The sequence below is a fragment of the Physeter macrocephalus genome, chromosome 8, assembly GCF_002837175.3.
Source record: "Physeter macrocephalus isolate SW-GA chromosome 8, ASM283717v5, whole genome shotgun sequence".
In the NCBI taxonomy this organism is placed as follows: Eukaryota; Metazoa; Chordata; class Mammalia; order Artiodactyla; family Physeteridae; genus Physeter; species Physeter macrocephalus.
Window position 1 is genome coordinate 135,201,800 of NC_041221.1, and position 27,227 is coordinate 135,229,026.

General features: G+C 40.5%; 1 protein-coding gene across 2 annotated transcripts; it reads left to right on the forward strand.

The window, feature by feature from the left end:
• ETF1 (eukaryotic translation termination factor 1) lies at nucleotides 1–27,190 on the forward strand. 2 transcript variants are annotated; one of them, XM_007112969.3, is made up of 11 exons: nucleotides 1–135; nucleotides 297–400; nucleotides 18,586–18,761; nucleotides 19,145–19,284; nucleotides 22,051–22,189; nucleotides 22,739–22,929; nucleotides 23,763–23,892; nucleotides 24,414–24,569; nucleotides 24,978–25,042; nucleotides 25,813–25,960; nucleotides 26,243–27,190. In XM_007112969.3, exons 2-11 carry the CDS (start codon nucleotides 315–317, stop codon nucleotides 26,323–26,325), a joined length of 1,314 nt encoding a protein of 437 aa, XP_007113031.1. In that variant the 5' UTR covers nucleotides 1–135; nucleotides 297–314; the 3' UTR covers nucleotides 26,326–27,190. The 2 variants fall into 2 exon arrangements, with proteins under 2 accessions (XP_007113031.1, XP_007113033.1); XM_007112971.2 differs by lacking the exon at nucleotides 24,414–24,569 and having other exon boundaries at nucleotides 25–135.
• Nucleotides 27,191–27,227: the final 37 nt, after the last annotated feature.

Genomic DNA, 27,227 nt, shown 5'->3' on the forward strand with positions numbered 1-27,227 from the left:
CACAGGCCCCATGTGAGCGGATTGCAACACATGCAGCTGCCTGGAAAGAGGGAGCCGGTGTCCTACGTCAGAGCCGCCGCCGCGGAGCCGCCGCCGGGGAGGAGCAGCCGCTGCCGCCCAGGACTGGGCCCTTAGGTAAGCCAGAGGGAGGGAAAGGCCAGCGACCACCGCGGCGGACCGCGCGGGGCGGGAAGAGGAGGGACTCTCGGGGGTGGCGAGGAAGGGGGCCGCTCTGCCCCAGCGGCGGCGCTAACTCTGTGGTCTTGGTGTCTCCGGGCCCCGCCGGGCCGCTCTAGGGAGGAGGAGGCGAGAAGATGGCGGACGACCCCAGTGCTGCCGACAGGAACGTGGAGATATGGAAGATCAAAAAGCTCATTAAGAGCTTGGAGGCGGCCCGCGGGTGAGAGCCGCGTCTGGGCCCCCCCATGCCCTCTTGGTTTCCGGACCCCTCAGGATGGCCGCCCCCGCGCCGCATGGCCGGATGAGGAGAACCTGGCAGTAGCCAACTCCCGCCTTCTGGACCTCTGGGTAGTAGCCCTAGTCCTAGGGGCGAGGGTCTGCGCGGTTGGTCCGAGAAGGGGCCCTTTCCCCTGTTAGGGCTAAGGGGTCTCTCTCCCGGGGCTCGGGCCAGTCGACCCCCTCGTGGTAGGCTACTGCTACTTTTGTACCCCTTTCAGGCGCTTGAATCCAGAACCTCCCGTTTTGAGCTCCAGGTGCTGCCACCCAACTCGGGTGCTGCTGGGGGAAAGGGCCCGGCCTTGCTTTCCGAACGCCTTCCCTGATTTCCTCTCTTCTCCTTCCTTCACTTTTCTCAGCCAAGCCTCATTAAAATGGTCTCCCCCTCCCGGGCTTCTGAGACCCGGGTGGGTGAAGTTTGGATGGGGCGGGAAGGAGGGGTTGTCAGGGAGAACCTTTTTCTGACTTCCTCTGATTTCTTTGGGTCTTACAACTCTCCCAATATGACTTCCTCCAAGTCCTTTAATTACTCCGTAGCTTCCTAGTGTTAGCTGTTACAGGACCCACCTCTAAACTGAAAATGTGTGCGGGGTCGGGGAGTGGGGGAGGTTTTGGTTGACAGGTGTGTATCTGTATATACAGGAGAAATCCCAGTTATGGGGCTGTTCATGTGAACTGTACCAACAGGGTCTCTTTTGGCCTCTGTCTGGAACTCTTGGGGTAGAGGTGCTGATGTATTAGTATTAATGCTTGTTGAAATTCAGAACTGGATTAAGTGGGCTTTGAGGGTTTTTTTGTAAATTTGGGTAAGAAACTATTGGTGTTTCCGTTTTGGGAAGGGGAGACTAGGTTAGAACTGACTTTATATGCTCTTTTTTAATTAAAAAAAAAGTTCTTTGAGGGAAGGTGTGTCAGAGGTATACCTGTTCTCTCACTATATTACTTTATTTTGTTCTTTTTCCCAGTCATAGAAATTCCTTACTTACAGGAAGTGGGGGGAAAAAAGTGTTTGGAACATGACATATTTGTACGTCTTCAGCATTCTTAGAAGAGCAGAGTGGCTTGTCGTGGGCCATGTTAAAAGTTGTTTTCAGTACAGGAATTGGACATTCTGGTTTCCAGCCTAGGTTTGTCCTTGCTTGGTAGATTTGCAGTGATAGGATTCATCAAATTCATAGTTGTTACTGCTTTATGAAATAAAGTATGCTTAGTTCCATTGAAGGCCCAGGGCTAACAGTTTTGTCATTGTGTTGTTTTGTTTATAAATTTATTTATTTTTTATTTATTTATCTTTGGCTGCATCGCGTCTTTGTTGCTGCACGCGGGCTTTTCTCTAGTTGCGACGAGCGGGGCTACTCTTCATTGCGGTGCGCGGGCTTCTCATTGCGGCGGCTTCTCTTGTTGCGGAGCACGGGCTCTAGGCGCGCGGACTTCAGTAGTTGCAGCACGCAGGCTCTGTAGTTGTGGCACACAGGCTTAGTTGCTCCGTGGCATGTGGGATCTTCCCGGACCAGGGCTCGAACCCGTGTCCCCTGCAGTGGCAGGCGGATTCTTAACCACTGTGCCACCAGGGAAGTCTCTGCCATTGTGTTTTGTTCCTAGTAATTAGTGACAGTTCTGTTTGGGGTGAAACTTCTGAAAGTTTAGTCCTCTTCAGTTACTGGGGCTTTTGCTCACTTTCTCTGATGTGAATTGAAGGTGGCAGCTTATTTTTCACTCCGTAGGTTTGTTTTTCTTTGAATTTAGTACGACATTCAGACCTAGATAATAATCTTAACCAGAACTTGAACACAGATGATTCTCTGCTACATGGTAGAATGAATAATTATTCCCCAAGTGTGAGAATACTGTACAGGAGGAGCAATATAGGTCATGACCCATTATGATGCACTACCAGGAATTAGCCGGGTTCTTTTGTTTCACTAGCACCTGCTGTTACGTTACTTGAATCCTTCACTTGAGTATGGCTTTAACAGTTTGCTGTTGTTACTGTTGTTTAAAGCTGGATGTACCCCTTGGGTTTGTTCTCTTATTACTTTAACTTTTGTTTTTTTAAAATATTTATTTATTTATTTATTTGGTTGCACTCAGTCTTAGTTGCGGCACATGGGCTCCTTAGTTGCGGCATGCATGTGGAATCTAGTTCCCTGACCATGGATTGAACCCCAGCCCACTGCATTGGGAGCGTGGAGTCTTCACCACTGTACCACCAGGGAAGTCTCTCTTGTTACTTTAACTTGAAAGCAGGTTCACACATTAGAATTTGAATACATTACATACTCTGAGGAAGTCTAAAATATGAATTCAAACTATAATTTGCTTCTTGTCCAAGTGAAGTGACATTGAAGATAACAGTGCTTAATAACAGCATTCCTTTTACTGCTTGATGAAGGAAGCTCATTCTTAAATTTGTTCCTACCCATGTTACCTAACCTCTTGAAACTTTTAAGCTCCTCTTTAAAGCTTTTAAAGACTTTAGTCCTTTGATTAGCAAAGTCCATTAAAGTGTAAAGCATACTAAAAATGAGGTTCTCTTTGCAGAACTTTTTTTCCAAGTAGTAGTTTTTATACAAGATTAAGCTGTCCTCTAAACAGTGTGGTTCATAATCATGTCCTGCTTTGCCTACTTTGCTTTTATTCAGGATTTGGTTACATCTTGATCCCATGAAAATGTAAAATCTTGGCCATGTCTAGGTATCAGGAAGGGAGTCACAAGTTTCTTCTGTTTGACTCAAACGGTTCTTGGTATATACCAATTTCTTTTTGAGAATAACAAGATTGTATTATCACGGTTGAGTTGTGTTAGTCAGACTCATTAGATTATCATAGTGTACAGTGAGAAATGTTCTTCCTTCTTTACCTAATGGTAAAATACTAATAGGAGAAGCGTGATGGACTTTAAGGACAAACTGGATAGCACAATGAATCTGTCTGTGCTGGTGTTTAAGGGGCAAGTTGTGGGTTTCAGGAGAAAACAGGTTGTGTTCAAGCATGGTTATTAGCACTAGATAGCACTTAGTGCAGATTAGTAGAATGGCTTTGGAAATGAAGATTTCTTCTCCACTCCCCCCGCAACACACACACCCCCACCCCCCAGCAATTCTGGGCATGAGAATTACAGATTGGTTTGTTTTTAACCCTGGCTCTTAAGGTATGCTGGGATAAGAGTAATTTTGAAATTGAGATAGTCAGTATGTGATTATCTTGATATATGACCCCAACGTAATGTAGCTTTAAAGGGGAACTACCTGTAAAATGGACTCAAGTACATCTGAACAGAGTGAAGTTTCTAAGCACAATAATTTATTGCACACTTAGCATGTTATAGACACTGTGTTAAGCAATACATTATTTCATTTAATCCTCACAAGAAGTATTGCCACAGTTTGGTGGAAAAGGCAAAGGAAGGCTGTGAGGTTGAATATCTTACTTTCTGGAACGTAGCAATGCCCAGGATTTGAACCAATGTGCTGTACTGCCCAATGGATATATTTTATGTTTAAAAAAAAAAGGCAAGACTACACTTACTCAAATTGTAATCTGAGCTATAACAGACTATTTTATGCTATGAAAGACCACTTACAGGAGCCAAAATGACTAAAATGGGGAACTTGCTAGGAGTCTTTTTGTAGTCTTTTGTCATACTTAATTTTCTGAGTTAAAAAGTGTGTTACACATATAACGTGAATTTAAGTTGGGTGGAACATAATGTTTAGCTTCGTATAAGCCTGGTAGAATGTTGGTTTCTGTATATGCTAGTAAAATAACCAGCTAATTCTTTTCCTATATATAAGTCCCACTTAAAGTTAATGATAGCTCTTCCTGGTTTACGATTGCTCTTGGCATATTCTCTGTAGTTGGCTTAATGAGGATAAGTGTGTACATAAGTCAACTGGAACTAGGACCATGTGGATGGAAACCATGGTTGTGGGTATTTTGAATAAAGAACTAAACCAGGTGAAGATATGTAGGAGAAAGGTAGATGGGAAATTTAGGTTGTTTTTTCCTAATGTTTTCTGAGCCAGCAAGAGGTAGCCACAGAAATTGTGTTGGAAGCTTTATAGTTTTCAGGTAATAAAATCATAACCAGAGCCTGTTATTACCAAGGACAGTGGTGAATGTAACCAAGGAACAGACAAGGTTCATTTGGGCTAAATTGTGTCTGTGGGTGTTAGAATATTTTTTCACTTATCTTCGGCAGGGAATCTTATATATTTCATATATAATGAGGGCTCAGTCAGATAACCCATGTTTGAAGATCAGCGCAGTTTCTAAGCTTCATTTGAGTCTTCTGCGGTCTTTGGGCAATTTTTAAGCTTTTGTTAAAAACAACTTGTAGATATCTTGACTTTGAAGGAAATAAGTTACCTGGCTTTACATGACTGTCTTTCCTGCCCCCAAATATAACTGGTGGGGGGACTATCTTTTTCCTCTACTCTGAGTAGTTCTGATACTAGATGTGTGGTTTTTTTCCCCACACCAAGCAGTTCTCCAATTCTCACTGGACACCAACTGAGCGTTCCTACAGTTGAATTAGATTCTGACACTACCCAGAGTTAGTGTCAGATCCCAGTTGGTAACGGGGTCAGTCCCACAAGACTGCCCACACTTGTGATGCCAGAGCAAGTCCTACCCTACCCTACTTCTCAGGCTATAATTTGGGGGTTCCTGTGACTCCCTCCTTGGGTTCAGTAATTCGTTAGAATGGCCCAAAGATCTCAGGGAAACTATGTTAACCGGTTTATTACAAAGGATATTATAAAGGGTATAGACAAACTGCCAGATGAAGTGGTACGTGGGGCAAGGTCTGGAAGGGTCCAAGCGCAGAAGCTTCTGTCCTTGTGAAACTGGGGTATGCCACCTGGGTTTACCAACCCAGAAGTTCATTAAATCTTGTTCAAGAGTTTTTTTTTATAGAGCTTACTCTGCAACTTCCCCTTCCCATAGGTCTGTGGATAGAGCAGAAAGTTCAGCCCTCAAAAAACTGGGTCTTTCTGGTGACCAGCTCCATCCTAAGTCTGCCTAGGGGCCCCACCCTAAGTCACTTCATTGGCACTCCATATGAATAACATAAACTCCCATCTCAGGAAATTCTGAGGGATTTAAGAGCTTTGCTAAAGGCCGGGGACAAAGACCAAAATCTCCACAAAATTCCTTACATTATATTGAATTAGAAGTTAGGAGTTTTATGAGATCGTTGAATAGGTTTTTTAAAGACAAATAACACAGACAGATTGTTTATATGGTTCGAATAAATTAAAGTATCTAAAATGTGTTTGGGTATCTTTCCCAAGTGAAAATTGTTGATTAGTAGAACACTCACCTAAATGACACCTGGAACGTTCTCAAAGCGATGAATTTCAGGTACTTTTATTTTTACTTTTGTTCTCCATATCCTTAAAGAGCTAGCTGTAACTAGAGTGATACTTTGTAGTTTTTCATACTAATACCAGAATATTCAGGCTCTTAAAAGGCTTTTTTCATCCTCTGTTCTGGCTTCCCCTGCCCCTCCTGTCTCTGATTGTTAACAGACAGGTAAAAGACCTCACTAGAGAAAAGTCAGGAATTAGAATATTTTTTATTTTTTATTTTTTATTTTTCGGTATGCGGGCCTCTCACTGTTGTGGCCTCTCCCATTGCGGAGCGCAGGCTCCGGATGCGCAGGCTCAGCGGCCATGGCTCACGGGCCCAGCCGCTCCACGGCATGTGGGATCTTCCCAGACCGGGGCACGAACCCGTGTCCCCTGCATCGGCAGGCAGATTCTCAACCACTGCGCCACCAGGGAAGCCCTAGAATATTTTTTAATTTCCTGAGAAGAGATGAGTGTAGAACAAATAACTACAGAGGTCTTGGTGGCTTCTCTCTAAGGGGTCAAAATACAGATGCCACCAACAGATCTGAGCCATGAGAAGAGAGTAAGAAAGAGGTAGTAAAGGGAAGAGGAGGAGATAAGAGTAGGGTGTGGTGGTGTTCCTCAGTCCATTTCAAGTGTCATAGGCTGCCTGCCTTAACTCGGATCTAGTCCTAACTGCCGCTGTATTCTGGCATGGTGTTCTGTGCACTGTGAACCTAATGAACAATTACTTTCTTTGAATTTCAACTCTTGACAGACTTCTCATTGTAATAGCAGATACACTTATCCTTCCAGGAAAGGAAGGCTTGCTCTGGACACATTCCTAGGTAAGCAAGAGTAGCTAATTAGAATACCGTTTAAGGCAGAATGTAATGTAGGTCTCCAATGCCCCCCCCCTTCTCCCCCTCCCCCCAACCACACACACACCAGTTGGACCCCTTTAGCAGAGGGCTCTTTTTCTTTGAGCTTGGGGTTGAGGGTGTGCTCAGTGTGGCAAACCTTTCAGAACATGTTTGGTTGTGAGAAAACTTAAAATGTGGGTTTTGTAGCAGGGCTAAATGGTTTTAGATCCTATTTAAAGAGTCAGAAGGAGAAATCTGCCTCTTTTCCCTAGACCTACTGCTGGAACTGTCCCTCTGAGAACTTGCACAGCAGAAATTTTTTCTGAGTCCAGACTGTTCTCCAGGGATCTCAGAACCTTCTTCTAGAATACATTCGATAGGTGTCTCTTAATTCTTCAGCAGCCTGCTCTTTTAGTGACGGGGAGAAAGGATTTAGAGGGGGTTCAAGATTCTTCTTTCCAGCAAGTTGGAAATTATGAGATTTCTCTTTGGGGCAGCTGTCCTCAGAGAGCATGATGAAGTTCCCTCTGATAACAGCTTTCTCTTATGCCACTGGACATACTTCGAACCCTAGCTTACTGCCTATCAGGAATGAAAATTTCCTCTTTTTTTTTTTCTTTTTCTGAACAAGTATCTTTTTCTTTTAATCTAAGTGAATTGAGATAAACAATGATTGCTCTTTTTCTCACTTCTAAACATAACTGAGTTTGATTAAAAGCCATAATTTCATTATTATTCTTGTGGATACAAAGATAAAAACACTTGATTCTTTTACATTGATAGATTGATCAAGCTTTCTGTGCTTTAATCCAGCCATCTCTCTTTTATCTCCTTAATTTGTATGTAATAGGTGTCTTATAAGTATTTACATGTTCGCTTTGTCCTTTTTTTTTAACCTCCAAGTTGTTTTATATCTTTTCTAACACCAATTTTGAGACATGTAGCTTTCATCCAGTGTATACTTTGTCTTTACTCATCACCATCTTTTCTGCCCAGTTCAGAGGACTTGACATTTTCAGGTGCCTGACAACAACTTCTTGTCATGCAGATAACTTGGGGGGTACTGGTCCTGTACTCTTCTGTTTTCACACTTTTGTTTTATCCTTTAAGGTCTCTTTTAGAAGAATGATCCTAGTCAAAACAAAAGATTGTCTTTTTCTTGCCATATCTGTGGCCTTGTATATTAGATTTTCCCCCGAACTCACATCTAAATATATGAAAAACAAAGCCCACAAATGTATTTTTTACTATTAACCAGTCAGCTTACAAGCTTCATCAGACATCTGTAGGTTGGACATTTATACATTTAGGGGAGCAGTGTGTAATACGGTGAGAATGGTCTGACACACAACCTTGGAGTGATACTATGAACCATTTTTGGCTCCAGAATAACATGGTACATGTTGAAGGACATGTAGTGTAAGCAAATGATTTGGGTCTTGAATGAGGCATTGGGCATTGTCAAAAACTGACAGATTGTTTAACTACTTGTGCAGATTTCCTAGGCAAGGCAAGTGTTTCAAAGAATGTTACTGTGGGCATTGGTATTATTTGGCTGATACAGTATCTTTGATACACTGATGTAGTGGAGCTGTAACTGATCTGAGACTGAAATGGTCACTGAAATTCATTCTTGATTAAAAGCCAGTTAGCCTAAAATTAGATTCAAAAGCTTTGTGTTGGTTGATGGTTGGTGAGCTGTCAGGGTATTGAAATAGTGCAGAGTATTTGCATATATGTGCCTTGTTCGTAAAGTTGGCTTGACAGAGTTTGACAGTCCCAACACCAGTTTGCCTTTCAGCCTAAATAAACTTTAGTTTGCAAGTACTGAAAATATACTGATCCCCAAACATTAATTCTTTACTACATCTGGATATTTTTAGCTTTTTACTGATGAAGAAAAAAAGTTTTCTTCCTATTTGGCTATCCCATTCTCTGGCATCTTCTGGCCTTTATGACTCTACTTAAGCAAGAAGGCTCCTTGGGAAAGACAGGGTTAATCAAATAATGAAACTAGTTTTCTGAAGATGGGTTGAATAGCATACATTTTGGCTCCTCACAACAGCCCTGTGAGAAAAGCTATTACTGCTGTTTCATGGATGAAGAAATTTGAAGTACAGAGAGATTAAGTAGCTTGCCTAATATCACAGTCTAGTACGGGGCAGTGCTAGATTCTGTTCCCACTTTCCTGATTCCAGAGCTTCTGATCCTAACTATTGTACCACACTGCCTTGCTCTTTGATTAGTATTTCTTTTGCTGCCTTGCTCTTTGATTAGTATTTCTTTTGCTGAATAGAAACATCTATTCCCTTCTGAAAGGAGGATTCTTGTCCAAGGAGATCTTCAGTTTACTAGAGGGAGCAGATCTGTGGAGACCGAGGAACAAAGATAAAAGGGAAGAGGCATGCTGTTTGCAAATCTACCCTAGGAAGAATTTGGGTACTGAACATGTTTGTTTTTAATGAGCCTCATTGGTGAGGGAAAAAACTTAAGTTTTAAATCCTTCCCCAGACGCTCATTTGTGTATTAGAAAGAAGATTAACAGGAAGGCTGTGGCTTTTCTTTTATTTGAAAAGTACTTGCATAGTGGCCAGGAAAGATAAGAAGTGGACTTTCTCATTTATACAGTCCTGTGTAGAACACTGGTTGTTAGTAAGTCCCTAACGTTGGTTGTGATTGATATCGCCTGGCTTTGCACTGATGTGAGAATGCTAGAGAAATTTTCCAGCTTCTGCTGCTCCCTGGTGGAATATTCCACTAGGTCGATTTGTTTGTTTTTAGTTTTCTTTTTATGACAAAGTAAATTCCTGTAATTGTAGAAAAAATACTCCACCAGATATATACATTTTTGTTTTGGAGGACAGCAATCCTAGTGCTTTGAGGATAAAATGAACCTTCTGTATACTTTACTTTCTGTAAAATATTGGGACATCTTGAATTACTGTGTCCTCTAGGACAGAGACTGCTTTAATGTCTCAGCATGTTCACATATTGGTACTTGTCCCATCTGGTAATGGCATCTAACCCTGAGGTCAGTTGCACAAAACCAATTTCTAGTAACTTTGTCTAGCCTCTTTGAACAGTAACAGAATCCTCCCTTAGTTTGGTATTCTACAAGCTCTTTATAAAAAGCAGGCCCATCCACCTCCTACCTGCATCATAGGTAATATGGGGGGCAGGCATCAAGGTGAGGATGAACCAATTAAAGGTGGCAAAAGAAGGCATTCTGAAAGTGTTAGTTTTGTTGTGGTAAAAGACTGATGGGATGGTGTGAGCATTTTAGTGAAGCTAAAGCAGGGACAGCTAGTCATTTCTAGGCACATGTTAGTTCCTCTCCAAAGATTGTCAAACTTTTAATTGGTATTTTATTTTATTTAAAATCTCTGGCGTCCACTTAGAGGAGACTATATAGAGAAGACCCTATTTTTTATGTTAGCAATTAACCATTTATTCATTCTCAAATGTTTGAGCATCCACTATGTCCTGAAATGAGTTCTGCTTTCAATAAGTAAGTGTTGTTTCACTGTTACTTGGTGGAAGAGAAAACAGGTCAGATCTTTGAAGTGACTGATAACCAGATAGAAGTGACTGTCTCTGAATTATATCAGAATATTTAATCCATGCCACAGCTGTAAGATGAAGCCACTTAAGCTATTTAAAGTTTTAGAGGGAAATGAATTTCTGTATATCTCCCTTGTGATAAATTACAAAACAGTTTCTAGTGTTCTGACCATATTGTTTTGAACTGTGTTTTGGTTTGGTTCTTTTGTTCTGTTGGAAGATTTGGCGGGTCCTGTAACCCAATAAAGGTGATTACCACCTACCACAAAGTCAACTATTATCTCCCTCTTTGGACTTACTCAGATTCAAAGAAGACTACAGCACCACCTAACAGTGTTGCTCCCCACCTCACCCCACCCGGCCCCGCCCAGCTGTGCTGTGCCCTTAATTCTCGTTTTTACTATTAAGGGCAGGGAGGTAGGGCACAAGAAGCTATCAAGTTCCATCTAGTTACCATTTAGCAATCTGTCTGCTTCCATGCTAGGCACTTGACATATATTCTCTTATAGAATCCTCATGACCTTGTGAATAAGGAGAAACTGAGTCCCAAATGGATTTATGTGTAATTTGCCCTAGGTTGTGCCGATAGGACAGGACATGAACCCAAATCTGTCTGATTCGGAAACCTGTGCTCATAACCACCCTCCTATTATGTTCCCATATTAAACCCATATAAAACCATGGTGAATAAAATGACAAAAGGAGTAGTAATTGGAGAGGAACTGATTGATTTTCAGCTGGTGATCCATATAATGTAGCTAGCTTAGTGAATCCCAGAAATTCTGTGTCTGAGATTTAAGTTGAGGTTTGTGAGCTTGAAAAGGGAATAGGGGAAACCTTGGCCATCCATATCCTAGGCATATCCCAGACAAACACTGAGATGAAAGCTTCTTGGGGGGCATATATTCTTAAGTCCCAACTAGACGGTATAGTAGGCAGTCTCTAAAATGCAACTGGCCCTAACTTGAAGGTAGTTCTGTTATGCAGGGGTGATAAGATGGATGGCAGGTATTTGATGATAGGGTTCTGGCTGGAAAAAGTTGGGCACATCTGAGCCATCACAATTCACTGGAGTTGTGTTACTGCTAGGGTAAATGACAGCAGCTTACTTGCAGCAATTGGGCTCTGAGTTTCTCTTTAGGTAGGGGTGAGGTCATGGAATCTCCACGACTTGAGCTGGCTAAGAGGTCCTGCTTAAAGGCATAGAAAGCAACCCAGACACAGTGATTCTTAACCCTAGTTATGCATTAAAATCTACCTGATTCTGTTTAAATCAATCCATTTGAGAACTGAGACTCTCTTAACCCATAATCACTATCACCCTCACTCTCCCTGTTCAAGATCTATTGAGTCAGAATATAGAGAGGAAGGGGAGATCTTTTTGTACCTGAGCATTTTTGCTTTGCTTTTTTAGAAAGCTCTCCAAGGGTTCTGCGGCTCTCATGCAAATTGGCCAGTGGACAAGCTTGTGGGTACCACATTTTCTTCTACCTGTCTTTCTAAAGTGCTCTTGAGCATTGTTAATGATGAGCACTGGTGAGATCTTTACAGGTCAAAGAGTACCTAGATTTTTCTTTTTGTTTGTCGCTCTTATGACCATCTGCATCAGCAGGCTTCTTGAATCCTAAGGCTGGAACCCTAAGAGCCGTAAAGTTACATAAACATATACCCCACAGCCTAGGCTTTGCTCTGCTTACCTTGTGTTTTCTTCTTTAGAGACCTTTCAGTCCTGACAATCTGAACCTTATGTTTCCCTGTCCATAGTGTTTAGGGGCCATGAAACCTTGGATTAGGTAAGTAACTGTTGGTACTACTCTAGGGAGAGAAACTTTCCTTTCAGTGGTCACCTTTGAGAATGAGGGAACAGAAAGCTGTCAGCTATTTCTTTAAATTCCCTTTCTTCCTGAGTTTTGTCTAGTATTATTTACTGTCCGTATTTAGTCTACTTACAGCTACTTCCTTCTGTCTCCCAGCTGTTTTATTTCTCAGAAGTTAGTCCTCTGGGTGGAAGCACTGCTGAACTCTTCATTGAAAAGGGAAAGTGCCCCTAAAATGATGAGAAACAAGAAGGGATCTGAGAACAGAGGCCCCTAGAGGCCTTACATGGCACATTGTATGTTGTGTCTTATTTTGCTCCGTTTTTACAACCTGCATGTGAATCATTGCTGTATACCTCATAATTCACTGGCTCTTGAATGAGAGCCTTTTGACTTTGGGAAAGGGACATGGTGACAAAGCAGAGGAGTGGATGAAAACTATTAAAATTAAAGGCATAGTTTGCATACACTGCCAGCAGCTCCTTAGTGAGAGTTTTATTTCTCATTCTCCCCTTAGGACTGTTTGCTCTACTTTAAAATGAAATACTCAGCTTCCTTGGTTTTATTTTGGTGTTTACACAAACTGGTCTAGCAACTTAGATTGGCTGGGGGCGTAGGTGGGCAGGGAGGACTATTTATTTTGTTTGGAAGCTTTCCTGGAAAAACTTTTTTTTTTTAATTTATTTTTTAAAACCAGAAGCCTCCTTTTTTTAAAAAATTTATTTATTTATTTATTTTTGGCCACATGGTGCAGCATGCAGGATCTTAGTTCCCTGACCAGGGATCGAACCCATGGCCCCTGCAGTGGAAATGCAGAGTCCTAGCCACTGGACTGCCAGGGAATTCCTGGAAAAACTTTAATTTGCTGTATCAAACCCAACATACAAAACATCAGAGATTATAATGTGGCCTTTAAATTTCTAAAGTAAAAGCCATCCATTTAAATAAACCTTGTTTCCTCATCCCCAGTCAGGTGTCAGATGAATTCAAAAACTTAAGGTTTCCCCCAGACTGGGTAGGGAGAGGCACAAGGGGAAACTAGTGAAAGGTAATTTTTTTAAACATTAGTCAAAATTCAAAATGAGTAAGAAGCCAAGACTGACTAACTTTCAAGTAGTGTTTCAGATTTAGCAACTTGGTAGAAATCTACCAAACAAAATTTTTTGGCAGGCTATACTTCCAAACCATTTTTTTTAAGTGGAATCCTATATAACAAGATTATGTTCTTAGGTATCTCTACCACTTTGTCCTCTCTAGGATGTTAAATGGATGTGAGTGCAAGGTTGCCCAACTCTGGTGCTATACAGTGAAGTTGCTTAATGGATGCTTACCTTCTTAACCTATCTGCAGTGGAAAGTAAATAGCTGCTTATCTTAAGGTCATTGCTTTGTCCTCCACGTGATTATCTTGCTTTAGGGATTTCCTTTAGGCATTTTGAGTTCACTCAGTTAATTTATCCCAACATCCTTTTTAGCCTCAAACTTTACATCCTTTGGGGTTTGGTGCGCATTAGCTTCCTGAGCTCTGAGCCTTCACCCCTGCTATCCTTGGAGCCCCTTCTCATTACGTTTCCTACTTATTGCCTCTTTGCTAGTTCCATCTCCTAGGAAACTATTCTGTAAATCAGAGCACATGAGCTTTTTAAAACTGAGCCGCCCTTTTGAGAAGTAACTAACTCCCTTGGTCCTTAAAGATTGCAAAAGCCCCGGGGTAGAGAAGTATGCTCTTTTGAGAATTGTTCATCTGAAAACAAATACAAGCCAGTGAAGCCCATATTGCAACTTAACCTGTCTTCTTTTTTCCCTATCTTGTGTATTTTCATATTATACAGGTGGCACCTACAATCTAGAACAAGTTTGAAGTTAAATTTACTTGCCCAATTTTTCCAGCCCCTCCTAGATAAAGCAAACTCCTTTTCTCCTCTTGGGCCTATAAGATTTGGCAGAATTCCAGAAGGAATTATCAAAAAGTTTTTTGGAAATTCCTCTTCAGGAATCTAGCAAGATAAATATTGGAAGTAAAGCAGTTTGTTACATTTGATAGCTGAAAAATAGGACCCAGAGCATACTCACTGACTGTAAAGATCATTTTTCTTTTTTTGTAATAGACGATACCAGTTTGTTTCATTTGAGAATTCTTTTTCTAATTCAGAAACTGGAACATAGCCACAGGTAGAACTGTATGAGAGCGATACATCTGACTTAGTGTAAATGTGTGTGTGCATGAGCAAGGGATTGTTCCGAATCACTCTGGTTTGTCAGTACTGTATTTGAAATTTTAGGTGATTTAAATAATGGAACTAGATATACATTTATATAGGTGGAAGAAATAGCTATGGGTCAGGTGTGGTGTGTGGATATGCTTTTATCTTATATGAAGTGTATCTTGGAAGCAGCTTTTTTAAAGATCATTTTCCTTGTGTTTGTGGTAACAACTAAAGCTGTTATCTTATATGCTTTTATCTTATATGAAGTGTATCTTGGAAGCAGCTTTTTTAAAGATCATTTTCCTTGTGTTTGTGGTAACAACTAAAGCTGCTTGTCATAAATTTGTTTGATTCTCTGGTCTGGCTAGAATATTTGCTGCCCTATCCAAGGGGTGGCAGCAGAGCACACACCATACTTTACCATGTACTGTCATTAAGAGACTTGTAGTTCGTTGGGGGAAGTATCACAAAGGTTGTGAACCAGCCTTCTAGATTTGGAGTAGATACCCCAACAGAAACAGTGCTGGTTTTGGAGACGGAACGTTAGCTGACAATCTGAGAGCAACTATTTTGATAGTGGAAGAGCTTGATAACCAGCTTGTCTCCTTCTGAAGAAAACTTGTCTGACTAAGGGACTTGTGGAATTTACCACTAGGAGAAAACTTTCAAAGGGCAGGGTCTTGTGTAAATGAGGTCCCTTTCCAATGCTGGTACCAACGTGCACATTTGTGAAGTTAATTTTACTCTAGAAAGATAGTTTCCAGACACTTCCAGATTTTAAAACACCTATAGTTACAAAGCTAATATTAGGGGTTTTCTCTACTTTTTGATGTTGTTCCCCTATCTCTTCCCTTCTTTCTTATGCCACTTGGCACATAAGCCCATTTGACTTAACACTTTACCCATCTTTCTAATTTCTTTTTCTTGCCAACTTCCACCAGACACTGGATATGTGAGATTACACACTTTTGGTGATTAGTGGAAAGTTTAGGTGTTTTTGGCAGTCTTCCCAATTTATCTAAAGAAAGCCCCCACCCATTTCATTATGACACTAATACTTGTAATGATTAAACTTGTCATAGCCTTTAGGGGCATGATCTATAAGAATCTCAGGAAGTAACTTTCCTACAGACTCATTAAGTATCATGTAGAAACAGTCTGTAAAATGATAATCACATTTCTTAACATGCTTTGGCTCGTATCAGATCAGCTTTTGCCTTCAAAATATAAATTGGCTCTATTTGTTTATTTACTTATTTTTATTGAAGTAGAGTTGATTTACAGTGTTGTGTTAATTTCTGCTTTACAGCAAAGTGATCAGTTATACATATATACATTCTTTTTTTATACTCTTTTCATTATGGTTTATCATAGGATTGTTTTAATTGATTATTTTTTTTTTGGCTGCATTGGGTCTTCATTGCTGCGCGTGGGCTTTCTGTAGTTGTGGCGAGCGGGCGCTCTTCTTTACGGTGTGCCGGCTTCTCATTGCGGTGGCTTCTCGTTGTGGAGCACGGGCTCTAGGCACGTGGGCTCAGTAGTTGTGGCACACGGGCTTAGTTGTTCTGTGGCATGAGGGATCTTCCCAGACAAGGGCTCAACCCGTGTCCCCTGCATTGGCAGGCGTATTTGTAACCATTGCACCACCAGGGAAGCCCGATAATGTAGTTTTATGTTTGCTTCAAGGAGAACTAGGAATATTGAAATGAGGTATTTCTTAACTGGTGGTGCTAGTAAGCATCTTGAGAATGTCTAGGTTAAAAAGATATGTTGCTGGCATCAGTATTAAGGTAAGAGCGAGGCTGGTGGCTGCTCATAAGGGACCTCCCATGTGACAAGGCCTTGGTGTCTTCCATAGGTCAGGGTTTAGTCCTGGTTTTTAGTTGTAGAAACTTGAATTTGCTTGAGTACCCAGAGTTGATCAGACTTTCAATGCATTGCTCTTTTTAATCAAACTCAAAAGTGATTAATATGTAAAATATATTTAGAGATACATTTATTTAGAGTGAGAGGTGTGTGTGTGTGTGTCTGTGTGTGTGTGACATTGTGTGAATCCAAGGCTCTCGTTTCCCATTATAAGGATACTTAGGGTGCTAAATTAGTGGTTATAAATTTTCGTGGTGAGCCTGGAATTTTATTTATTTATTTTTAATATTTATTTAATTTATTTTTTTGGCTGCGTCGGGTCTTAGTTGCGGCATGCCGGATCTTTGCGGTGTGGGCTCTTCCTTGTGGCACGTGGGCTTCTCTCTTGTTGTGGTGTGTGGGTTTTTTTCTTTCTCTAGTTGTGGCGCATGGGCTCTGTAGTTTTGCGGCACACCAGCTCTCTTGTTGAGTCTCCTGAGCTCAGTAGTAGTGGTGCGCAGCTTAGCTGCCCCACGGCATGTGGGTCTTAGTTCCCCGACCAGGGATCGAACCCACGTCCCCTGCACTGGAAGGCGGATTCTTTACCACTGGACCACCAGGAATTTTAAAGGAAGGGACCAGGATATTAAATTGGTATTTCATCTAGACTTTGGAAAGACTTGTTGCACCATCCTATGATGGCATCATCCTCTGAAGAACCACCAGATCCAAGCCTCCGCCATAGACTCAAGGTCAAACTCCAGCCTGTTGTCACACCCTTATCAAATCTTCTCTCTTCATTCCTTGGGGAATGAGGTGTTTCCCAAGAACCCATTAAAGTGCCTTACTTCTTTACATATTACATAACTAATATTCATTCAAATAATTGGGCACCTACCATATTCTTTTTTTTTTTAATTGAAGTATAGTTGATTGTAAATCAAACTGGTATACAGCAGAGTGATTCAGTTGTACATACATATTATTTCATATTTTTTCCATTATGGTTTATTACAGGATATTGAATATAGTTGCCTGTGCTATACAGTGGGACCTTGTTGTTTATTTTATATATACTAGTTTGTATCTGCTAATCCCAAACTCCTAATTTATCCCTCCCCCACTCGCTTTCTCCTTTGGTAACCATAAGTTTGTTTTCTACGTCTGTGAGTCTGTTTCTGTTTTGTAGATAAGTTCATTTGTGTCATATTTTTAGATTCCACATGTAAGTGATATCATACAGTATTTGTCTCTGATTTCACTTAGTATGATAGTCTCTAGGACCATCCATTTTGCTGCAGATAGCATTATTTTATTCTTTTTTATGGCTGAGTAGTATTCGTGTGTGTGTGTTTACCACATCTTTATCCGTTCATCTGTCGATGGACATTTAGGTTTCTTCCATGTCTTGGTTATTGTTAATAGTGCTGCTGTGAACATTGGGGTGCGTGTATCATTTCAAATTTTCGAGTTTTCTCTGGATATATGCCCAGGAGTGGGATTGCTGGATCATATGGTAGTTATATTTTTAGTTTTTTAAGGAACCTCCATACTGTTTTCCATAGTGGCTGCACCATTTTACATTCCCACCAACAGTGTAGGGAGGCTTCCCTTTGCTCTACACCCTTTCTACCATTTGTTTTTTGTAAATTTTTTGATGATAGCCATTTTGACTGTTGTGAGGTGATAACCTCATTGTAGTTTTGATGTGCATTTCTCTGATAATTAGCAATGTTGAGCATCTTTTCATGAAATGTCTGTTTAGGTCTTTTGCGCATTTTTTGATTGGGTTGTTTGTTTTTTGTTATTGAGTTGTATGAGCTGTTTGTATACGTTGGAGATTAAGCCCTTGTCAGTCTCATCATTTGCAAATATTTTCTCGCATTCAGTAGGTTGTCTTTTTGTTTGTGGTTTCTTTGCTGTGCAAAAGTTTACAAGTTTGATTAGGTCCCATTTGTTTATTTCTGCTTTTATTTCTATTGCCTTGGGACACTGACCTAAGAAAACACTGGTATGATTTATGTCTGAAAATGTTTTGTCTTATGTTCTCTTCTAGGAGCTCTATGGTGTCACGTCTTGTATTTAAGTCTTTAAGCATCTTGAGTTATTTTTGTGTATGGTGTGGGGGGTGTTCTAACTTCATTGATTGACGGGTGGCCGTCCAGCTTTCCCAGCACCACTTGCTAAAGAGACTGTCTTTTCTCCATTGTATATTCTTGCCTCTTTGTCAAAGATTGACTGTAGGTGTGTGGGTTTATTTCTGGGCTCTCGATTCTGTTCCATTGTTCTATATATGTTTGTTTTTGGAGCACCTACCGTATGCTGAACACAATTCCTAGCTCTGGGTACACTTTGATTACAGTGGTGTAGCCCCTACCTTCATGGTCACCTTGAGTGATTTAGTTCTACTATTTTAGGGGCATCTCACTTTTAACTCCCTTTATTAATGATAACTCTTTACTTATGTGGTACTTAAACCTCTAATGCTATGCTTTCTTCGACAGCAATGGCACAAGCATGATATCATTGATCATTCCTCCCAAAGACCAGATTTCACGAGTGGCAAAAATGTTAGCAGATGAGTTTGGAACTGCATCTAACATTAAGTCACGAGTAAACCGCCTTTCAGTCCTGGGAGCCATTACATCTGTACAACAAAGACTCAAACTTTATAACAAAGGTAATCTGGAGCTTGATCATTTACCTCCTCTACTTTGTTTGTCTTGGTTGTATTTTCCACTTTGATCCTGCCATGATGCTTTCAGTCACTAGTGTTTTCTTCACCCAGCCATAAGCATTGTCCCTTTGGTCTTTTTTTTTCCCCCCCTAAGTTATTTTTTGAAAGTTATATTCACTGTACTTAAAATAATAAATCCTCCTTTTTAAAACATCTCAAGTTTCAAAATTAGGGAGAGAAATCTGCCTGAGAGATTTACAGATATTTCCACTTTATTTAAATTATGATTTAAAGGGGCAGGAACAACAGGCTGTGGGAACATTTTCTATTAATTGAGGAAAATTAGGTGTGGATATAAGTAGAGAAATTGTTTGTGTTCTTTGCAGTACCTCCAAATGGCCTGGTTGTTTACTGTGGTACAATTGTAACAGAAGAAGGAAAAGAAAAGAAAGTCAACATTGACTTTGAACCTTTCAAACCAATTAATACTTCATTGTATTTGTGTGACAACAAATTCCATACAGAGGTAAGAAGTTCATCGAATGTTTTCATTACCCTGAAAGAAACCCCATACCCATTAGCAGTCATTCCCAGTCCTCCCTCCCTACCCCCATACCCCAAGATCTCTCAGCTCTAGGCTACCCCTAATCTATTTTCTATCTCTGTGGATTTGCTTGCGCTGGGCATTTCAATATAAATGGAATGATAGAATGGGTGGCCTTTTGTGCCTAGCTTCTTTCACTTAGCACATTTTCAAGGTTCATCCATGTTGTGGCATGTATTGTGCTTCATTCCTTTTTATTACCAAATAATATTTGCCACATTTTACTTATTTAACATCATTTGATGAATATGTTGTTTCCACTGTTTGTTATGAATAATACTGCTTTGAACATACAAGTTTTTGTATGTCCATATGTTTTCATTGGGGGCAGGTATATACCTAGGAGTGGAATTTCTGGGTCATATGATAACTGTTTAACCATTTCAGGAATTGCCAGGCTGTTTTAATTGTGCCATTTTACAAGGCTGGCTTTTTTTTTTTTTATAGCACTGAATGATATGATCATTCAGGATGTTTGAGGAAAGTGCTAAGCTGGGTTTGAAGAACTAATTAGAAGCAAAGAAATAATTGGTTACCTGATCTCCATGTCTCCCTATGTATCCATGATACTTGCCTTCATTTCTTGCTCTCTTAGTTTTCAGCTCACAAATTGTAAAATCTTTATTAGCAGGTCCATAAGAGCTTCCCCCCCCCATAAAACTTTTGAGTGACACAGCTGCCATAATATGATGAACATTAAGGGTGGAAAGGAAACCTCATTAGAGTGACCTAAATCAGTCAACAGTAGAACAATCAGGAATTCACAGCTGGCTCCTAGTGCAGTCTCTGGCCTTTCATCGACCTAGGGGAAAACCTCTACAGTGGAATTAGAACTGACATTTGTCGACACAGTTTACAATGGATGATTTTGCTAACTTGACAGGAAGTTCAGTTCCAGTCAGATCTTGAGCAGTTGCATAGATGGTGGAGACTGATTTTCTCTTGGCTATCACAGCCTCCTTCTGGCAAAAGCTTCATTGGAGAAGCTCTTTGCCACCCTCTCCCACTTAACTGTTGTCTGGTTTGATGAAAGCAGATTTTAAATCTTGTTGATTTAAACAGTACCTGGTACTCATGTTACCTAGTTTTAGCTTACTTACTAAGTTAGCTTCATTGGTTTTTCTAAACCTTACCTCCCCTTTCAAGACACCATTTCATCGTGCTAGCTTTATTTATTTTGGCTTTAACGTGTATGTCGATAACTACATACGAATGTGGCATACTGAACAATACAACTTATGTCGTGTTTAATCGGGATATTTATACATTCTTATGAGGGTAAGTCTATTCCCTGATGAGCAGGCTTGTTAAAAACCTAAATTAATCAAGCTGTGTATCAGAGGTTATCAGGATAAGGCAAAATTTTTAACGTGGGCAATATTCATGTCTTTTTTTTTTTTTTTAATATCCACCAACACTTTATTTTTTTTGTTTTGCTTTGTTTTATAAATTTATTTTTGGCTGTGTTGGGTCTTCAGTGCTGTGCCTGGGCTTTCTCTAGCTGCAGCGAGCGGGGGCTACTTTTCGTTGCGGTGTGCGAGCTTCTCATTGCAGTGGCTTCTCTTGTTGTGGAGCACGGGCTCTAGGTGTGCAGGCTTCAGTAGTTGTGGCACGTGGGCTCTGTATTTGTGGCTCGCAGGCTCAGTAGTTGTGTCACACGGGCTTAGTTGCTCCACAGCATGTGGGATCTTCCCAGACCAGGGCTCGAATCCGTGTCCCCTGCATTGGCAGGCAGATTCTTAACCACTGCACCACCAGGGAAGCCCAATATTCATGTCTTAATGCTAATTATCAGGTGTGCTTTGGTTAAAGGGTGATTCTTAGTGATTAATCTGCTTTCCAGTCAATTCCTGAAGGAGATATTTTCTTCCTCAGTTAAATGGTATGGGTAATAATTTCTTAGTGCTAAAGAGGCTGCCACCTAGTAATTTAGTCATCCACCAAGTCTATAGAAGTTAAACTCCATCATGGAAAGTCTTGCCCATCTATGTGGGTCCCAGGACTATTTAAATATTTTCTCTTTCAGGAGGCAGAAATACAATGATATAATGCTAACCCAGAAGGAGGATTTTCCCCCATAAAAATTCAGAATTATTACCTGTAGTACCTTCAATATAAAATTGAGTTTTAGATCCTGATATCATTAATGATACTCAAGACATAGTTAAATGAAACATTTAAAAATTAGATCTTTTTATAGACTGTTTCTGGGTTTTGTACTCAGTGAGTACTACTCTAGAGTTGATTTACAAGATACTCTTATTTGCCATAATGAATACCGCCTATTAATAATGCTGGGGTTATTAATGGTAACAGAAAGTCAACTTTTGGAGGTTAGACTTTGAATTTGAACGTTATGTTCCCTAGAGCATCATCAGTCTAAAATCAAGGACCTAGGAAGAATTTGAGCCCTGTAACTCTGTATTAGTTTTGCATTCCTGTGCCTAGGTCAGCTTTGTAAAAAGGCTTCACATTGATATTGTTGGTTTTCTCCTGCATCTGGTTCAAATTTGTCCATATGAGTTACATATTTATAGCTGGTCTATAAATCACTCCATGAAATGGTTTTTCTGTAGTACTCATACCATTCTAAGTGAGTGGAGAGGGCTTGTATATGTCCTTTTGGATTTTTGTCTTGACTTTAGCAAAGCAAAGGTTTATTGTGTGGTACCTGTGTTTGCTTTTCAGGCTCTTACAGCACTACTTTCAGATGATAGCAAGTTTGGCTTCATTGTAATAGATGGTAGTGGTGCACTTTTTGGCACACTCCAAGGAAATACAAGAGAAGTTCTGCACAAATTCACCGTGGATCTCCCAAAGAAACATGGTAATCTAGGAAGAGAACATGAGCACCTTTGCTTTGTGTCTGACATTAAAGAAGCAAATTGTATAATAGGGGAAAGTAAATCCAGATGATGGGAGAAGCATCATGCAATGACTCATTGGTGCTTGTGGCTCTTTTTTTTTTTTTTTTTTTTTTTTTTTTTTTTTTTCGGTACGCAGGCCTCTCACTGTTGTGGCCTCTCCCGTTGCGGAGCACAGGCTCAGTGGCCATGGCTCACGGGCCTATCTGCTCCGCGGCACGTGGGATCTTCCTGGACCGGGGCACGAACCCGTCCCCTGCATCAGCAGGCGGACTCGCAACCACTGCGCCACCAGGGAAGCCCGCTTGTGGCTCTTTTGACTAGAGAATTAGTGGTCACTCTGTGAAAGCCAGTAATAGCTTATACCAAACATTTAAGTTAAGGGAATAGTGATTTTCCTCTTTCTCCTTTCCTTGGGGAATAGCATGATTATATAGTTACTTTTTAATTAGCAAGGCATCTTGTACTTCTTAATAATTGACTTTTTCTCTCACTGCTTTTCTTTGTCAAAGGTAGAGGAGGTCAGTCAGCCTTGCGTTTTGCCCGTTTAAGAATGGAAAAGCGACATAACTATGTTCGGAAAGTAGCTGAGACTGCTGTGCAGCTGTTTATTTCTGGGGACAAAGTGAATGTGGCTGGTCTTGTTTTAGCTGGATCAGCTGACTTTAAAACTGAACTAAGTCAATCTGATATGTTTGATCAGGTAAGTGAGAAGTAGATGCTGCTTTATGTAAGTTTCTAGGTGGGAATAGTTGAGTTCTCTGAGTGCCGGTACATGCACATCTTTTTTACTTTTACAGTGAAAAATTCTGTGTTAAAAACCTAGCTCTGAGTGGACAGAATTCCATGTGTATTATTAGGAATATTAGGAGATATTCCCCCATGTCTTTCTGGACTTCTTTTTCTTTTGAAATCAGCCATTTTTTGGATAGTATCTTTCTGGACCCTATGTTGGCCCCTGGTTATAGTGGGTTGCCATAATTGGCTTTAAAATGGAGTTTGATTTCAAAGAAACTAGGACTGGTTTTTCCTGTCTTTTTCTGACTTATTCCTGGAGGTAAGTAAAGCAGTGAACCTCTCAGCAATATGACAGAGCTGATTAAGCCTAAAGCATTTAATCCAGAAAGCTCTATTGGTTTATGACTTGGGCTGGCCATAACACATTCCCAAGGTGTTCTTCTGGTGTGGGGTAGTAGCATTACAGTAGAAGGCTCACTAAAGAAGCTGTCTTATATACTCTACCACCATATATAGCAGGAACCAATAGTTCCTCCTTTCCTTCACAAGATACTTTGTGTTTAATGAGTTAGGCTTTTATAGGTCTGATAGAATGTGTGATATCGTTGGCTAAGGAAGTTTATCCTGGCAGTGTTCTTCAGTGAGACCTATTCAGGAGTAAATTGGGCTCTTTCCCCTCCTCTTGAGGCTTCACTGATCATGTTGCTAGTTTTGCATGCCATTAAAAGGTAATGGGTCTTGGTAAGGGTGTTTTGAAGTACTAATGATGTGCTTTTTTAATTTTTTTAATTGTGTCAGAGGTTGCAATCAAAAGTTTTAAAATTAGTTGATATATCTTATGGTGGTGAAAATGGATTCAACCAAGCTATTGAGTTATCTACTGAAGTCCTCTCCAACGTGAAGTTCATTCAAGAGAAGAAGTTAATAGGTATCAGTGAAATGCAACTTACTTACTGTGAAATGTTTTTGTATGTATATGTGTATGTATATGATTATATGTATGAAACAAAACACTGAAAAGGTAAAAGGAAGATTTAGCATTTTAATTTAAGTCCTCCTCAGTGGAATCATTAATCTTTCTTTAGTTGTTAAGTCTAATAAATGTGTTTGTTTTTCTACTGTTTTTCCCCTTTGGCAATAGGAACCAAACTTCAGTTAGATTTCCCATATTAATTTATCCTTTGTAATAGAGTGATGAATAGAGAGCTCAAATTAAAGATTAATGGGGCCATTGTTTGGCTATGTTTCTAATTTGACACACACATTTCCAAATGATTGTGTATTTGGCCCAGCTGTTACCTCTTCAGAGTCATTTTCTGGAGCCTCAACTAGCAGTGTGATTTTTCACTGACATTTGGCACTTACTCATTTTTAAGTTTTGAGTAAGAAGGTCTATATCTACAAAAGAAACCTTAATATGTGTTCTTAATGACCTGTCCCTAACCACAGGGCGATACTTTGATGAAATCAGCCAGGACACGGGCAAGTACTGTTTTGGAGTTGAAGATACACTAAAGGCTTTAGAAATGGGAGCTGTAGAGATTCTAATAGTCTATGAAAATCTGGATATAATGAGATATGTACTTCATTGCCAAGGCACAGAAGGTATGAGAATTAGAAAATAAGATGACTATTACTGACCTGTGTATTCAAGAAGTCTGGGGGGGAGATTTGGGAAAGGTGGCTGATTTCAGGAGCAATCAAAAGGCAGATCTATACCGTGTTCCCCAGTCTTTCAGTCTGTATCCAATTGAACTGATAAATGTCTACCTAAGATGGTTAAATTTTTTGAGGACAAGGGCTATATCTTAAATATCTTTGGTGTTTCCTTATGATAGGAGCAGTGTACCTGGTAGACATTCATTCATTGCATGCTGACTAATGTTCTTATGAAAGAAGGTTGCTAGAATGAGTTCAGGAGCTCTTTCATCTAACCTGATTCATCTCATGGAACTTAAACCTTTTAGTATATGAGAAGCAGGTTAACACATTCTTTTTTCCCCAATGCTGCAGAGGAGAAAATTCTCTATCTAACTCCAGAACAAGAGAAGGATAAATCTCATTTTACAGACAAAGAGGTATGTGATTGGTTTGGTGATACATACAAGGAAACATAAATCCATATGTTAGTGCCCTGGCAGCACAGAGTAGCATCAGCCTTGGAAAACCAAACCTCATACTTGCTGGCAGTGGGGAGTACCGGGAGGTGGTCAGCTCCTGTATGCCACATACTGATCTGATTCCAAAGAAGGAGGCCAGGTCATGGTTACCCTGGTTCCTTATTTTTAAAGAAACATTCTCATACTTGAAAAATGTTTGAGAGGAAGATTAACTAAATAGTTCCTCTCCTGCACTGTGAAATCTGTGCTGCTTTCTTCATTTACTTTATTCTACAGGTTTGGCCTAACTGCATCACCACAGCTTCAAGTGTTACCTCCTCAGCACAGGTCCCTTTTAATTGGTAGCTTCTTCAAGTTCTGAGTTGAAGGACTTTGGTTTTTACAAGCCTGCTCCAAAAAGCAGTTCTGGCGTGTCTCTTCTTGGCTGTTGAATGAATGCTGCCTAGAGACACTTTATAACAGCCTGACTTCTAGAGACGACAGGAGGAACCATAAGTTGAAAAACTGCTAAGTGTGTTAACATTTCATTATTGAGGCTAGAGCCTGGGGAGGAATGTTGTTACAAGAATTCAGAATTTCCGTGCTGTTGCAATTACATCACCAGAAGCTGTAATTCACTTACAGTTTCACACACATAGATATAATGACAGGGACAAGGAGAATATTGGCAGGCAAGGGAGCAAGCGTTCCTGTCTTGATGTTTCTGTATCTCGTGGCTGCCCCTGCAGACAGGACAAGAACATGAGCTGATTGAGAGCATGCCCCTGCTGGAGTGGTTTGCTAACAACTATAAAAAATTTGGAGCTACTTTGGAAATTGTCACAGATAAGTCACAAGAAGGATCCCAGTTTGTGAAAGGATTTGGTGGAATTGGAGGTGAGTAGCAAATCAGAAAACTAATAGCCAGGGTCTCAGGCCACAGCCTTTTCCTGGCTACCCCAGCATAACGTTAACTTCAGATGAGGTGTGCTCATCATCCACTGAGGCAGGGGATTGAGGCAGCACATGGCTGCAGGTTCCTTGGTTGGGACCACTTTTTTATCATCTCTTTGCTTTCTATAATTCTGCAAGGGGATCGGGCTTCCCTTAACAGAGTGAACGTGCTCCCCACCCCCCAGTTCTGTGAACCACAGCTATTGACTCTGTTTGTTTCCCCAGGTATCTTGCGGTACCGAGTAGATTTCCAGGGAATGGAATACCAAGGAGGAGATGATGAATTCTTTGACCTTGATGACTACTAGGTAGTCGACATGGGTCCGGCAAAACGTGCCTCACCCTCCAGCATCCAACCCAAGGAGCATACCCGTGGTGGAATCCAAACAGATCCCTGCCTTACAATTGGAACATTTCCAGAACTTAGTCCATGAGCATTGGATATTGAAAAGAAAACCGAAACAAAAACCAGACCCAACCCTACACTTTGGTTTGTCATGGTGTCAGCGCAGCAGCCTACAACTAAGTTCCTAAATGCCACTTTGGACTAATTTAAAAAAGAATCCCAGTTTTTACTTTTACTTGATGGTGAAATTGGTTGCTCTTGTATTTTATGAAAAAAAAAATGATTTTTTTAACCTTCATACATAGAAGCAAAATACTTTAACTGCTGTAAACCTTCAAAAGTTAATAGAAATGAGATCATACTGGTTTGTTTCTTATTTTGATTGGAGAAAAATTAAATTGCTGCATTTCGCAGTGACCCATTTACATGGCATTCTCAGCTTAGACTGCATAAGAAGAAATATATGTGGTGAAATGTTGGAACCATTTCTCTCTTGGTCTCTGTTTAATGTTGAAAGGGTGAGCTAATAGGAGGCAGTTTCAACTTCACTCCCTCACACTACCCTTCCCCTCCAGACTGTCAGTTTCAAGGATGCAGATTGCACTGCAAAGATAAACTGACACTTGAAGCATTTGGGCCAGTGCTCTGTTTCCTTCCATCTGTTTTGCAGGCGCATTTGTGCCCAGGGTTTGGGAGCCCTTAGCATCAATTGCTTTGACAAGGGTTTGCATAATCTTGCATACTAGAAACCAGTTTGGGATGGATATGATGGGGCTTCTGTGCTATTGCTGGGATTGGGAGAAATAAAACATGCAATTTAAGTGGAAGCAAAGAAATTTAAAGAATATTTTATTTTGCTTGGGT

Coding starts and splice junctions, on each gene's coding strand:
- ETF1 (XM_007112969.3), top strand. CDS start 315: ATGGCGGACGACCCCAGTGCTGCCGACAGGAACGTGGAGATATGGAAG. Junction 22,930..23,762: donor AATCTGATATGTTTGATCAG/GTAAGTGAGAAG, acceptor TAATTGTGTCAG/AGGTTGCAATCAAAAGTTTT. Junction 23,893..24,413: donor TCAAGAGAAGAAGTTAATAG/GTATCAGTGAAA, acceptor CCCTAACCACAG/GGCGATACTTTGATGAAATC.